General features: G+C 43.7%; 1 protein-coding gene across 1 annotated transcript in view; it reads right to left on the bottom strand.

The window, feature by feature from the left end:
• Positions 1 to 15,340, bottom strand: part of POLN (DNA polymerase nu) — a 212,055-nt gene that overhangs the window by 116,048 nt on the left and 80,667 nt on the right. Inside the window, exons 11-12 of the mRNA XM_043513854.1 lie at positions 2,501 to 2,584; positions 1,484 to 1,573 (exon numbers count right to left, since the gene is read on the bottom strand). Coding sequence (XP_043369789.1) covers positions 1,484 to 1,573; positions 2,501 to 2,584 — 174 coding nt within the window. The remainder of the gene's footprint in view (positions 1 to 1,483; positions 1,574 to 2,500; positions 2,585 to 15,340) is intronic.

Genomic DNA, 15,340 nt, shown 5'->3' with positions numbered 1-15,340 from the left:
GCAACTGAGTTCTTCACTAGCCTTTTTATTATTGATAAACAGTACCTACATTGGACAAAAATTCTTTTTAATTTCTGGCACAAGAAAACTAAAATGAGATTATAACAATTCAGAAAGTGAAGGAAAATTTTTAAGCAAATGACAAGTCTACTGATGAAATAATAAATAAATTTTATTCCTATAAACTCTCACTATCATTACTGAAAATAACAAGGATGAAAACCACCAATGTAATAACAAACCCCCAAGGTTATACTCCTGTAAAATGAGAGCATTAAACAGTTGTGCATGGTTTCTTATGTACAATATTTATTTGTAATAAATTGTCAATTTTCTACTTAATTTTAAAATGTAATTTACTATATTTCTCATTTTTGCTACACCTTTTTTCTGTTCCTGAGTTCACTTTTTCTTATCCTTCCTATAGTAGATTTTGATTTAATTTTTTTTGCATAATTTACAGTTGTGTTTCTTCTTTTCTTACTTTCTCTTTCTTGCACTGCACTCACTGTGTGCTCTACCTGAGCCTCCATCATTTGATTGTTTTTTTATAGTTTCAACAGATAATATCTATGTTTATTTTTAAGCATTTTTCTTTTATCAATTTAAATTTTCACAGTTGCAGGAAATTATGGAGAGATCAGAAAAGGGAAGATCAGGATTGTTTAATAAAATAGACTTTGAGATTCAAAAAGTTAAAGTTTCATAACTATTACAACACAAATTGTTAATATCACATGTCAAAATATACAAAGTAAATATCCTTATATCAAACTCTTAAGTTCACAAGCAGCATTTTTCTTACTTTGCCTAGATGTAAATTTCTATTATCAATGGAAACATTTTTTCATTTGTGTGTGTGTGGTTGGTAAAATTGATGTTTACCAACATTTACTGATTAAAATCTAATCCTTCCATGCCTGTCTATATTTTTGTCTTTCCAACTTCATTCCATTAAATGTCTCTCTACTATGTCATTTTTCCAAGTTATGCAATCAATTTTTCTCACCATCCCAGCCTTTCATGCATACAGTTAGTCAAATGTACCAGATATATGAGAGCCATAGAACTAAACTAAGACAAGGGACCCCAATATCCAGAAGCAATTCCCAAGAATACTTACTAGTGGTCAGCAGAAAGCTGCCTGGAAAGCTGGCTGCCAGCTCTCCTCCTGGTTTCCAGATGTTAAATTGCATCAAAAGACAGCTAGAAATACACTAAACACTTTCTTAATATTATTTTCCCTTACATTATTGCTGTAGAAGCCACAGGAATGTAAGGGGATCATGAATAGCAGTAAGTTCATCCATAAGACATCTCTCTCCATCATATGAAAAAGTTTGAGAATTTCTGAACTAAGTAAACTGGACCGTACATTTGAATCAAGTTTAAAACTTAAAAAACAACAAATAAATACTTATGAGTTTGTTATGCTAGCAAATTCTAAACTAGGTATATGTTTAAAAAACCTTTCCGTTCTCACCACAACTTCAGAAGTGGATTGAAGATGCTGCATCTCAGTTCTGGGAACTTTCTCACACAGCATATGGAGCTTTAGTTTTTCGAACAATACCTATATTAACAAAAATATATATTTCAAGGTGATGAAAATGTTTGAAAATTGAAACATAATGGAGCATTACTATTGTGCATCTGGCCTTAAACTCTATAGAAGACAAAAAGCATTCTGTAGCAAAGGGAACAAAATGGGTAAAAATTGTTAGATATTTGTAAAATTGTTGTATTTATCAAAATCAAACAGGTCTTTAATTTTAAAGATGCCTAAAACAGATGAGTCAAATATATTGCTATTGCTATGATTTGGGTGAAACCTTGTAATGGATTGAGTTAAAACCCCATTGAGATTGACAGATGTGAACTCACCCTTCAGTTAACATGACAGCAAGCATAAGCCCCCATCTAAGACAAATGGTGTGTGGTGACCCTGCATAGGAACTTTCAGCTAAATATTTTTTTTGGGTGTGTGGTTGTGTGTGAAGGCAGAACACACAGGAACAGACAAGAACAGAGAGAGAGGAAAAGACAAGAAAGCCAGTTTGGAGGTTGGAAGCATGGTGTGACGCTAGAAAAAGCTAGTGAAAGAGCTTTTTGATCTGGTGTTAACTAACGAGGCTTAGGGACTTAAGCTAAGAAATTGCTCCTTTTGTTTTTGGTTCCTTCTGCATTCAGAGACACAGGACTTTGTACATTCCTTTAAGAAATAAACAAGACTTCATCAAAGAAAATACCAGTCTCCATCAATTTCTTCTTTCAGTTGGAACATCCCCGGGCCCCGAACTTTGCTCAGGTCAAAAAGAGGCAACACAATGTTTGTGAGAAAGCTGATGACATATCCTCCATCATCATCATAAAATGACATAACTAGTACAATAAGGACAAGATTTCCAAAGTTGTGAGCATTACTGCTTTATAATCCCTCTCCATGAATAATATTTTATAGTGTTAATAATTTAAAGAAAGGTAGCAATCTAAACAGTACCTCTCTCAGCTGACTATTGCTGGTCAATAGGAATTGTTGTCCAGCAGCTTGATGGGCTTCCTGCTCAAGCTCTTTCAATCGCAACTATAAAATTGGTACACCATAATTATTCCACTTGCACTACTTTGTTCAATTTACAGTTACAGTCTAATTTAACAAGCATTCAGGACTATTTTTACTTATTTGCAATTTGATCACTGTATGTGTCACCAATGCATCCGATGAAGTGAGCTGTAGCTCACGAAAGCTTATGCTCAAATAAATATGTTAGTCTCTAAGGTGCCACAAGTACTCCTTTACCATTGTTGGCTATGTTTAGTTTAACATAATTTATTAATGATTTGGAAAGGGGCTGAGTAATGAGTAGTGACTAGCAAAATTTACAGTGAATCAAATTATTTACATTAGTCAGGGCCAGAAAGGACTGTGAAGAACGTTAGAGATCTACACCATCTAGGTGAATGGGCAACATGATAGCAAATTAAGTTCAGTGTTGATAAATGCAAAGGAATGCAAATTGGAGGGCAAAATTAAAACTATTCATGCACTTTACAAATTTCTAAATTAATTGCATCAGCTCAGGAAAGGGACCTGGGCATTATTATGTGAACTGTTCAGTGAAGACCTCTGCTGAATGTGCAGTTGCAGTCAAAAAAGCAAATAAGATTTTTGGATGCATAAGAAATAAAATGGAGAATAATACAGAAAATATTACAATTCCATTATATGAATCAATGGTGTGGCCGAATCCACAATACTCTGTTGCAGCACTTATCACCTCATCTCAAAAAAGATATTACAGAATTGGAACGTGCTCACAGCAGGGCAATAAGAATGATAAATGACATGGAAAAACTATCACATGAAGAAACTGAAAAAAACCTGCAATTGTTTACCTTAAAAGGAAGACAAATGCGAGGGGATGAGATAAAAGTGTATGAAATAATGACTAGTATAAAGAAGGTAGATCAGGAACTTCTCTTCTCTGTCTCGCAACACAAGAACAAGGGACATTCTATTAAATTAAAAGTGTAGAAAATTCAAATTTGATAAAAATACTTTTTTCATATATTATGCAATAAGACTGTGGAACTCATTGTCACAGGACATTGCTGAGGCCAAAAAATAAGCAATATTCAAAAAGGGACTGGATATTTATATGGATAACAAGAATATCCAGAGATATAATTACTGATGAAAAATTGTAAGTGATATTGAATCTCATGCTGCAAGTCTTAAACTAATCTCTATAGAACAGGATGAACCCTAATATGGAGGCAAACTGAAAAATAGTTTACCTGGTAACAGAAACAAAATTATCACTTTCTCTTCTGATTCATCACAAAGGAGTAATGCCTGTGGACTTTGGAGGCGATTTTATATTGTTTCTGAAGGCTTCAGGACTAATCTGCACCCTTCAACTCAGGCCACAGAAAAGTTCTTACAAAGCTGTAAAAACTCTTCAACTACCAATTATTAGCATTAAAACAACAACTTTAAAATATATTGCCTAACCTTAAGGCCAAAAAAAAAAGTTTAAGTCTCTGTGATGAGGTGTTCACCCCACATTTGCCCTGAAAGGGTTAATGCAGACTGAGAAAGGAGCTATTTAACCCAACAGGCCATAGCTAGGAGGAATCAGGTGGTTAAGTAATCCCCTGACCAAATGAGGAAGCCCAGCAGAGGGGAAACAAGCTGGGCGGGGATAATAAAGGCAGGAAATTGGCAGCAAAGGAGCACTGCTGGGAATGTCTACAGTCACTCCCCGGGAGAAGGGAGGTGCATTTGGGCTGACAAAACCAGAGGAGGGAAACCAGGAAGGTAGGACAGGGCTCAGGGAAAGGCCATGAAGTCTAGAAGGGAACAGGCCTTAACTGCTGGCTAGAGGGTCACTGAGCCAGAAACCGGAGTAGAGGGCGGGCCTAGGTACTCTGCTAGCCACTGAGGAAGTGGCACTGAGGTAGTGAATGGGAAGACTGCCTAGGACTACTAGCAAGGAAAGACTTTGATACCCTGCAAGGGGAACCAACTTAGTGACCTGGCCAGAAGGCTGGATCACAAAGATGCTGCAGCAGCTAGTGGGATGAGAGAGGGGCCGCAGACCCAGAGAGAGGTGGAGAGATGGCGTGCAATTGCAGGAAGGGACATTGACCTGGTGAGCTATTCCCCAGAACAATCAGGAGACGTTGCCTTCTTGGCAGTGAGTCACAGTCTCCCTTTGGAGAAAAATTCTAATTTGTATTCCAGTCATTTAGACTATCGGGTGGGTTGAATGAGGAGAAAAGCTGCAAACAGACAATTATCAGAAAAGAATTTTTTGTTTCTGCTGCACAGCTTCTGTCCTTATCCATATAACAAGATTCTAGGATTGTCTGTTTGTCAAGCATCGTTGAGGGCTCTTTTTGTTCAGATATCACTAGGTTCAATCATCACTGGGTTTCACAGTCTGTTACCAAGCAATTTTTAAGTTCTCAGCCATTTTGACTTTACATATTACACTTGTGCAGTGTACAGTTATAGTAAGGCATGTATCTATGCCATGCCAAGAGTCCTAAACCATTGTGAGATCACAGATAACTCAACCAATCACCATTCTAACTCTACAGCCAATTAGCATGCAACAAATTCATTGTATGAGAGAGACTGCACAGATGGTGGATTACTTGGCCAACTGCCTCATCCACGTGCCCAACTGTTACTCAGCCAAATCAACATAACTATCCATATACAACCAGCACATACAGTAACCCCAAACATCACTCTGAAGCCTAGAGTTGGAAACAGCTGCAAGCATGGTGAGTTCCTTTGTTTAGAATATCACCAGGTTCAATCAATGAAGAAGTCATCCTGAGTCCCTTGGTATATGGTTTCACATATCTTTTAACATCTTGCCTGCAGCAACCTTGAGGTCTTAACACCTTTCTACTTTGGAGTGAATGAGACAAACAGGATACAATTGGTATGTGTACTCTGTATGCATGAGATGTATCTTTAGAGGTCTCGGAATGCCCATTTATGCCATAGCCTTCCAAAGGAAGGCCAAGGATTAGAAAATGGTTCCCTAAACTGATACTATTATCTGTGGTGAAACATGGGTTTGATGTTCCATCAAATCACTTCACAACCATTTTTTAAGAAGGTTGTAAGTGAACAAATTAAGTTTGGGAATCACTGGATTAGAGGAAAATGATGGAAGAACTATTTCTCAGGAATTGCAGAAAAAGAATTTACCATGGGCAGAATGATTTCTGGAGCTATAACAACAACTTTTTCCTCACAACAGCAGCAATGTATTTCTTTTATAGACAGCAGAACTAATGCCAAAACCTGTCTTTTGAAGGCAATGGTAACTAGAGAAATCAACCACAGTTTTATTTAATTTGTCATTCTGAGTAATCTTGACATTTAATTATACTCATTTCAGTGCCTAACTAAAGAATGCTCCTAAAGCTGTTACCCACTGTGATACTTGGTTTTAGGACTCCAAGCAACCATCTTGGAGCAACTCTACTGTAGATAAGATTTCCAGAATGTTATTGTTATTATTTCTTTGTATTATGATAGCATCTAGAGGTCAGGGCTGGGCTGCATTTGCAGGGAACTGTACAAAACATAGTTCTTGCCCCCAGAGATTTTCCCTTCACATCAGAAATGTAATCTGAGCAGATGAATGAAATTTCTTGGTTGAGTTGACTGGATACCAAAATGTGGCAATGAGGATAATGGAGAATCCCCATTGAACAACATTTCTCTTCCAATGCCCAGCCTGTAACAGTAGGTGGCCCAGATCCAGATGAAGGAATCTGCTTTAAGAGGTCTGATCTTCTCTGCGGATGCACTGGAGGTTCCTGGGCTATCAAGTCCAAACAAGTGCCTTGTGAGCCAATGTAGAAGTAGGAGAAGGACTTCAGCTCTCTTTTTTAAAGACACAGATACCGAAAAGAGGAAAAAGCAGATTTTTTTTCTGCCCAGAACATTATTTCCATTGCTACAGAGAAGCTTTGACTCCTGATTATTCCCTGGTTTTGGAAGGAATATAAATACTCATGTTTCAGATCATAAGCAAACCTCTTCTTGGACTAAATTTCCCCTCTGGGATATTCTCTAACTTCCTACTGTAAGGTTTCTTGCATCTGGTACTGACCAGTGTCATAGGCAGGATACTGGACTCAATGGATCATTGGTCCGATCCTGTATGGCCATTCATACATTTTTGATCAGACAAAACACTGATAGAATTAAGTGAATTAAAAGGATGTGTACGCTAAGATTTTGGAAGTTTTTCTTGCAGGTATGCTGCCCAGCCTTCAAGGCTTGTCCCTGCAGGAGTCTAGAGTGAAAACCGATGGTCTTTCATCATGTTTGTAACTACTGCTCACAAAGGGACATTTGGATATGACCTGGGAATTATGCTGTCATGGGGTGATATTGACCCTTTAAGAGGGAACAGGGCCAGTGCACTCATGCCTTACCTGCACACTCGAGTTTGGCCAATTGGACTTAAAATAGGGTTCTAGAAAAGAAGAGACCTAGTGAGACAGGGCTGCCTGGAAGGAGGAGACTGAGTAGGAAATGAGCACTGGTAGAGACTGTATGTTGTTACTGGATGGAGACTGAATGCAGAAAAGCAGCAAGAGGAGTTTGCTATCTGGTGTCTCCATCCCAGAGAGCCTGGGTTGAAGGGCCAGGGAGCAGCACAGGGAGCTGCCCACTCGCTCTAAGCTGGAGCCAAGGGCCAGGGAAGGCTGAAGGCAGGGGAGCAGCAGAAGGGTTTACCCGCTGACATCTCCAGGGCCAGACAGCTGAACCTAAAGGAACAGTGAGAGAGCTGTGGAAGTGTCCCAGCAGGGAGGCTGTGTGGGTTCCTGTGGGGAAGAGCAGGGTTGCAGTCTAGCTTGGAGGCTGGGGTGGCTGCCCAAAGCCAGAGGGACAGAAGAAGGCTGACAGTCCAGATATGGCCAAAGATACTGGTGTATGGATGTGGGGCATAAAAGGCTGAGATGTCTGGTGAACTTAATTACTATTTGCACTGGAAGTGAGAAATTGATTTTATGTTAGGACTTTTGTTATGGACTGGTTTTCACGAAAAGAAAAGGAGTACTTGTGGCACCTTAGAGACTAACAAATTTATTAGAGCATAAGCTTTCGTGAGCTACAGCTCACTTCATCGGATGCATTTGGTGGAAAAAACAGAGGAGAGATTTATATCCACACACACAGAGAACATGAAACAATGGGTTTATCATACACACTGTAAGGAGAGTGATCACTTAAGATAAGCCATCACCAACAGCAGGGGGGGGAAAGGAGGAAAACCTTTCATGGTGACAAGCAGGTAGGCTAATTCCAGCAGTTAACAAGAATATCAGAGGAACAGTGGGGGGTGGGGTGGGAGGGAGAAATACCATGGGGAAATAGTTTTACTTTGTGTAATGACTCATCCATTCCCAGTCTCTACTCCCTCCCACCCCACCCCTCACTGTTCCTCTGATATTCTTGTTAACTGCTGGAATTAGCCTACCTGCTTGTCACCATGAAAGGTTTTCCTCCTTTCCCCCCCCTGCTGTTGGTGATGGCTTATCTTAAGTGATCACTCTCCTTACAGTGTGTATGATAAACCCATTGTTTCATGTTCTCTGTGTGTGTATATAAATCTCTCCTCTGTTTTTTCCACCAAATGCATCCGATGAAGTGAGCTGTAGCTCACGAAAGCTTATGCTCTAATAAATTTGTTAGTCTCTAAGGTGCCACAAGTACTCCTTTTCTTTTTGCGAATACAGACTAACACGGCTGCTACTCTGAAACCTGTTTTCACGAAGGTTCTTTTTATAATAAATTAGCCCCAAGGAGCGGTATTGTTGATAGAGAAGAGATTGCATATGAAGTCACTGTTCTACTTGAGAGCAGAAACTGATGCAGGGTACTACTGAGACATCCTCAGCCATGAGCGGGGCTCAGGAGACAACTGATCCTGTTACAGATGCCTAATTTTGCATTGCATCATGCGAGTGATTCCATATCCTCAGAAGGAATTTCTGGAGGCACATTTTGTGAAATTCCATGCATGGCACCAACAATCCTAGTCACTGGCAATAACTGTCTATGAATGACCTCTGACAGGAAATGACTGATGCAATAAAGTTTTAGCTCTTTGCAAATCTTTACTATGGCGATAAAATTATGGCCAGTCATGCCTGTTTTTACCCCTGCGTGAGCAGTTCTCTGTAATAGATTTAAAAAATTCTTCTTGATTTTAAACACCTGGTGGGTTTGAATCCTTTTCAGCAGCTGGTGAATTACGAGTGGGTATGTTTTTCTGGACAGGGCACTGACAGGTAAATTGTCCATGAATGGAAATAGATGTGTAGCTTGCGACATAGATTCATAGTTACTAAGTCAGAAGGGACCATTCTGATCATCTAGTCTGACCTCCTGCACAACGCAGGCCATAGAATCTCACCCACCCACTCCTGCGAAAAACCTCACCTATGTCTGAGCTATTGAAGTCCTCAAATCGTGGTTTAAAGACTTCAAGGAGATCCTCCATCAAATGACCCTTGCCCCAGGCTACAGAAGAAGGCGAAAAACCTCCAGGGCCTCTTCCAATCTGCCCTGGAGGAAAATTCCTTCCCGACCCCAAATATGGCAATCAGCTAAACCCTGAGCATATGGGCAAGATTCACCAGCCAGATACTACAGAAAATTCTGTCCTGCATAACTCAGATCCCACCCATCTAATATCCCATCACAGGCCATTAGGCCCATTTAACATGAATATTTAAAAATGAGCCATGCTATGACTACTACCAGCCATGTAAGACTCTGGGTGCAAAGGGTAGATCAAAAAGAAGATCGAGACTGTACAGGAATTGTAATAACTCATGCACCAATGTTCATAGAATCATAGAATCATAGAATATCAGGGTTGGAAGGGACCCCAGAAGGTCATCTAGTCCAACCCCCTGCTCAAAGCAGGACCAAGTCCCAGTTAAATCATCCCAGCTAGGGCTTTGTCAAGCCTGACCTTAAAAACCTCTAAGGAAGGAGATTCTACCACCTCCCTAGGTAACGCATTCCAGTGTTTCACCACCCTCTTAGTGAAAAAGTTTTTCCTAATATCCAATCTAAACCTCCCCCATTGCAACTTGAGACCATTACTCCTCGTTCTGTCATCTGCTACCATTGAGAACAGTCTAGAGCCATCCTCTTTGAAACCCCCTTTCAGGTAGTTGAAAGCAGCTATCAAATCCCCCCTCATTCTTCTCTTCTGCAGACTAAACAATCCCAGCTCCCTCAGCCTCTCCTCATAAGTCATGTGCTCTAGACCCCTAATCATTTTCGTTGCCCTTCGTTGTACTCTTTCCAATTTATCCACATCCTTCCTGTAGTGTGGGGCCCAAAACTGGACACAGTACTCCAGATGAGGCCTCACCAGTGTCGAATAGAGGGGAACGATCACGTCCCTCGATCTGCTCGCTATGCCCCTACTTATACAACCCAAAATGCCATTGGCCTTCTTGGCAACAAGGGCACACTGCTGACTCATATCCAGCTTCTCGTCCACTGTCACCCCTAGGTCCTTTTCCGCAGAACTGCTGCCGAGCCATTCGGTCCCTAGTCTGTAGCGGTGCATTGGATTCTTCCATCCTAAGTGCAGGACCCTGCATTTATCCTTATTGAACCTCATTAGATTTCTTTTGGCCCAATCCTCCAATTTGTCTAGGTCCTTCTGTATCCTATCCCTCCCCTCCAGCGTATCTACCACTCCTCCCAGTTTAGTATCATCCGCAAATTTGCTGAGAGTGCAATCCACACCATCCTCCAGATCATTTATGAAGATATTGAACAAAACGGGCCCCAGGACCGACCCCTGGGGCACTCCACTTGACACCGGCTGCCAACTAGACATGGAGCCATTGATCACTACCCGTTGAGCCCGACAATCTAGCCAGCTTTCTACCCACCTTATAGTGCATTCATCCAGCCCATACTTCCTTAACTTGCTGACAAGAATGCTGTGGGAGACCGTGTCAAAAGCTTTGCTAAAGTCAAGAAACAATACATCCACTGCTTTCCCTTCATCCACCGAACCAGTAATCTCATCATAAAAAGCGATTAGATTAGTCAGGCATGACCTTCCCTTGGTGAATCCATGCTGACTGTTCCTGATCACTTTCCTCTCCTCTAAGTGCTTCAGGATTGATTCTTTGAGGACCTGCTCCATGATTTTTCCAGGGACTGAGGTGAGGCTGACCGGCCTGTAGTTCCCAGGATCCTCCTTCTTCCCTTTTTTAAAGATGGGCACTACATTAGCCTTTTTCCAGTCATCCGGGACTTCCCCCGTTCGCCACGAGTTTTCAAAGATAATGGCCAAGGGCTCTGCAATCACAGCCGCCAATTCCTTCAGCACTCTCGGATGCAATTCGTCCGGCCCCATGGACTTGTGCACGTCCAGCTTTTCTAAATAGTCCCTAACCACCTCTATCTCTACAGAGGGCTGGCCATCTCTTCCCCATTTTGTGTTGCCCAGCACAGCAGTCTGGGAGCTGACCTTGTTAGTGAAAACAGAGGCAAAAAAAGCATTGAGTACATTAGCTTTTTCCACATCCTCTGTCACTAGCTTGCCTCCCTCATTCAGTAAGGGGCCCACACTTTCCTTGGCTTTCTTCTTGTTGCCAACATACCTGAAGAAACCCTTCTTGTTACTCTTGACATCTCTTGCTAGCTGCAGCTCCAGGTGCGATTTGGCCCTCCTGATATCTTTCCTACATGCCCGAGCAATATTTTTATACTCTTCCCTGGTCATATGTCCAAGCTTCCACTTCTTGTAAGCTTCTTTTTTATGTTTAAGATCCGCTAGGATTTCACCATTAAGCCAAGCTGGTCGCCTGCCATATTTACTATTCTTTCGACTCATCGGGATGGTTTGTCCCTGCAACCTCAACAGGGATTCCTTGAAATACAGCCAGCTCTCCTGGACTCCCTTCCCTTTCATGTTAGTCCCCCAGGGGATCCTGGCCATCTGTTCCCTGAGGGAGTCAAAGTCTGCTTTCCTGAAGTCCAGGGTCCGTATCCTGCTGCTTACCTTTCTTCCCTGCGTCAGGATCCTGAACTCAACCAACTCATGGTCACTGCCTCCCAGATTCCCATCCACTTTTGCTTCCCCCACTAATTCTACCCGGTTTGTGAGCAGCAGGTCAAGAAAAGCGCTCCCCCTAGTTGGCTCCCCTAGCACTTGCACCAGGAAATTGTCCCCTATGCTTTCCAAAAACTTCCTGGATTGTCTATGCACCGCTGTATTGCTCTCCCAGCAGATATCAGGAAAATTAAAGTCACCCATGAGAATCAGGGCATGCGATCTAGTAGCTTCCGTGAGTTGCCGGAAGAAAGCCTCATCCACCTCATCCCCCTGGTCCGGTGGTCTATAGCAGACTCCCACCATGACATCACTCTTGTTGCACACACTTCTAAACTTAATCCAGAGACACTCAGGTTTTTCCACAGTTTCGTACCGGAGCTCTGAGCAGTTCATTTTGTCTTGAGGTGGATGAGGTAATATCTTTTATTGAACCAATTTCTGTTGGTGGAAGAGACAAGCTTTTGAGCTACACAGAGCTCTTCTTCAGATTCAAGACCAACAGAAGTTGGTCCAATAAAAGATTTAATAATTTTATTAAGATGATGTTGAAGTAAAAAGAAAATGGTACAGAGTTTAAGCATAGAAGTTTCTGGTTATCAGGGAATAAGGTACAGATTATCAAGGGGTGCGAAATTCGGTTTAGGAATGGGTCGCGTAAGGAATACGTAATCTGCAATCTCCCCGACTGAGGGTAAAAGTTTAATGGGTCAAAGTACAGCTATTGAGATATGGGGGGGTATGTTGTTCATATAGTGGCTATGTTCAGATGGGGAGTATAATGAGTGGATATGATGATGAGGATGGATTTACCCTCATTTGGTGGGATTTAACATTCAGTGAGTTTATGGTTCCAGTTCATATGGTCCAATGGAAAAAGTCTCTCAGTCCCTTTCCCATAGTTGATGCATGATGTCGTACACTTCCTGGTATTGTCGGTGGCCGGTGATGTGTTCGATGTAGATGTCCCTGGACCATCGGATGGAGTCCAAGACCATGAGGCGCTGCATGAGCCATGCGTAGCATCGGCCAATCCCACAGGTCTGCAGCACACGCTAGTTGCAGGGGTCCCAAGCGCCCAGGGCTCCAACAATCAAGGCATCCATCTGCACCTCGTAGCCCTTTGTTCTCAGGGTGTCAGCCAGGGGGGCGTATTTTTCCAGTTTACAAGCTCGGGCTTCACGGAAGGCTGGGGTCCTGTTCTCAAAGGACACCGTGACGTCGACGAGGATGATCTTTTTCTGGGCCTCGTCGGTGACTACCACGTCAGGTCGCAACTGGTTGTCAGTACCGGGGATGGCGCAGTTCACGGCGACCTCCCCCAGGCGCGGTGCGATGACTTTCACCGGGCGGTTCTGGATGGCGTTGTGGCGCAGCTGCCAGGCTCTGGAGTGGGGCTTGCAGCTGCACAGGACGTGGGGCAGGGTCTCGCTGGCGTAGCTGCAGTTCCTGCAACGCTTGTCTTGGTTCCTGTGGTGGATGGCTCCGTTGAGCGGGACACAGTTGAGCCAGGCACAGTGGATGAACTGCCAGTCGGCGAAACGGGCGAAGCCGCCCCGGCGAGGAAGTGGTTGCTGGCATCCCACTTCTGATCAATTCGAAGGCTTTACCCTGGTCCAGTTTACGCTTCAGGGTTCCCATGTACAGTGAGTGGATGGCTGCCTTCAGGGTCCTCTCCAGCATGCCCTGGGCGCTCGGGGTGACGATGGTGGTGTCGTCAGACCTGATCTGCGGCATTAGGACTCCCGGCTCCTGGCGCTCCTCGCACCTCTCCCAGCGGCAGCCAATGCGCTTTCCCAGGCGACGCATGGCATTGCAAGCGCAGGACCATAGTGAAGCGATGTTGCGCCCGTCCCATCCGAATTCGCCATTCAGGGAACCACTCAGAAAGGTGGAGATGTCTTGGTTGGAGGTGGCTCTGCCGATCCACTTCTTTGTTGCGTCATTAAGGGCATTTGCTGCGATGTTCCTTACCATGGAGTCGGGACACGTCAGCAGACGGAAGGCGTGGGTGATCACTGCGATGTCACACAGGTCGCCCATACGGGGGACATTGGTACCGCCATGCCTGTAAGCAATGTAGACCAGCTCGTTGCTGGCTCTCTGGGGAAGGAACAGCCACTTCTTCGCCAGCTGCTGGACGATCTTGTCTGCCTTGTTGAGGGGTACCTTCGCCATGGCGGATCCCCTTAGGACAAACGAGATGCGGGAGATCAGGAAGGTGTTCAGGGCATTTATCTTCTGCCACAGTGCTAGCAGGGAGGCGTCCATTTTGGCGGCATCCTGCAAGATCTCCTGGATTGTGTCCTCGGGTGCCTGCCGGACATGGAAACCCGTCGGCGTGCTGAGGTGCTGGTACGCCTGCCCCTCTGCCAGGGGGATGATGGGTTCGCCCTGGATCTGGAATCCTGTCGTCTGCACAGAGTACCTTTTGCTCCTTCGATGTGGAGAGTTGCATACTTCTTTGCACTGAAGCGGAGCGCCATCCAATCAGCCAATCCAACCAGCTCGACTGGTGGCATCTAGCATACATTGGAGGTTCTCTGGGTCGTCCGCGGTCAGACCAGGTCATCCGTGTAAGCCAGGACGCTCACCCTTTTACCGTGGAGGTTGAAGCCATCTGTGCCATTGGAGATCACTCGCAGCAACGGCTCCATGGTGAGGTTAAAGATGATGGGGCTGAGGAGACAGCCCTGCTTAACTCTGCTCCGGATCGGGATCTCGGCGGTCTCCCCTTCGACCGAGTGAATGGTAGCGCTGCATCCCTCGTACACTCCTCGGATCACATGAAAGAAGTTCTCTGGCATCCCAAACTCCTGGAGCGTGGCACAGATGTGGTGATGGGGCATGGACCCAAAGGCGTTAGCCAGGTTGAGCCACACTACCATGCACTGCCTCCACACCCTTCTGGCCGTTTTGATGGTGGTTTGGAGGACAAAGTTGTGTTTTAATAAAACACCCACCTTGTCTCTTCTATATCCTGGGACCAACATGGCTGCAAACATTTTGTCTTAGTCATGTTGAGAATTTTCTTGGTTTGGGAAAAAAAAATGTTTATAGGTTTCCTTGGGAGCCTCTGCTCCAGATTTTTCCCTCTGCTTGGCGAACAGTCCCTTCTTCAACACCGTTGGTTTTGGCAGTGACACGAACTGCTATGCTGGCTTTGCCAGTAAGGGACAAGACCCCTCTTCATTCTCAGCTAGCAATTTTTCTAACATTCCCAAACAACTGCATACCTGTTAATTTGGATACACAGGGTATCTACTTATGATGATTGACTGCTATTCATGGGTGTAACATGCCTTTGTTATAGCTACAGAGTTAGAGCCATTGCTCCTGTCACAAATCACATTAAGGATTTGACCAGAATATGAACCCAAGACTTCTTACACTCAAATCAGACCTCTAGATGATGAGCCACTTGCTGGTCACCAACTAGGTTTTCTTTATTAAGAGAGAGTTACTCACTTTGTGTAGTAACTGAGGTTCTTTAGGCTGGGTGTCCCTGTGGATGCTCCACTTTAGGTGAATGTGCGTTCCTTTGCCTGTGATCGGAGAATTTTAGTAGCAGTGCCCATTTGGTCACACATGCATTCTCCCAGACTTGTGCCAGTCCTGGGAGCTACATAGTGTGGTGCTACCAAGTCCTCAGTTCCTTCTCCACCACAGAGTGTATATAGGAACTTTGAAGTAGAGGGAAGGAG

The sequence above is a fragment of the Dermochelys coriacea genome, chromosome 4 (genome assembly GCF_009764565.3).
Source record: "Dermochelys coriacea isolate rDerCor1 chromosome 4, rDerCor1.pri.v4, whole genome shotgun sequence".
Taxonomy (NCBI): Eukaryota; Metazoa; Chordata; order Testudines; family Dermochelyidae; genus Dermochelys; species Dermochelys coriacea.
Note: the sequence above shows the minus strand (reverse complement) of the source record. Positions and strands in the feature narration are given on the sequence as shown.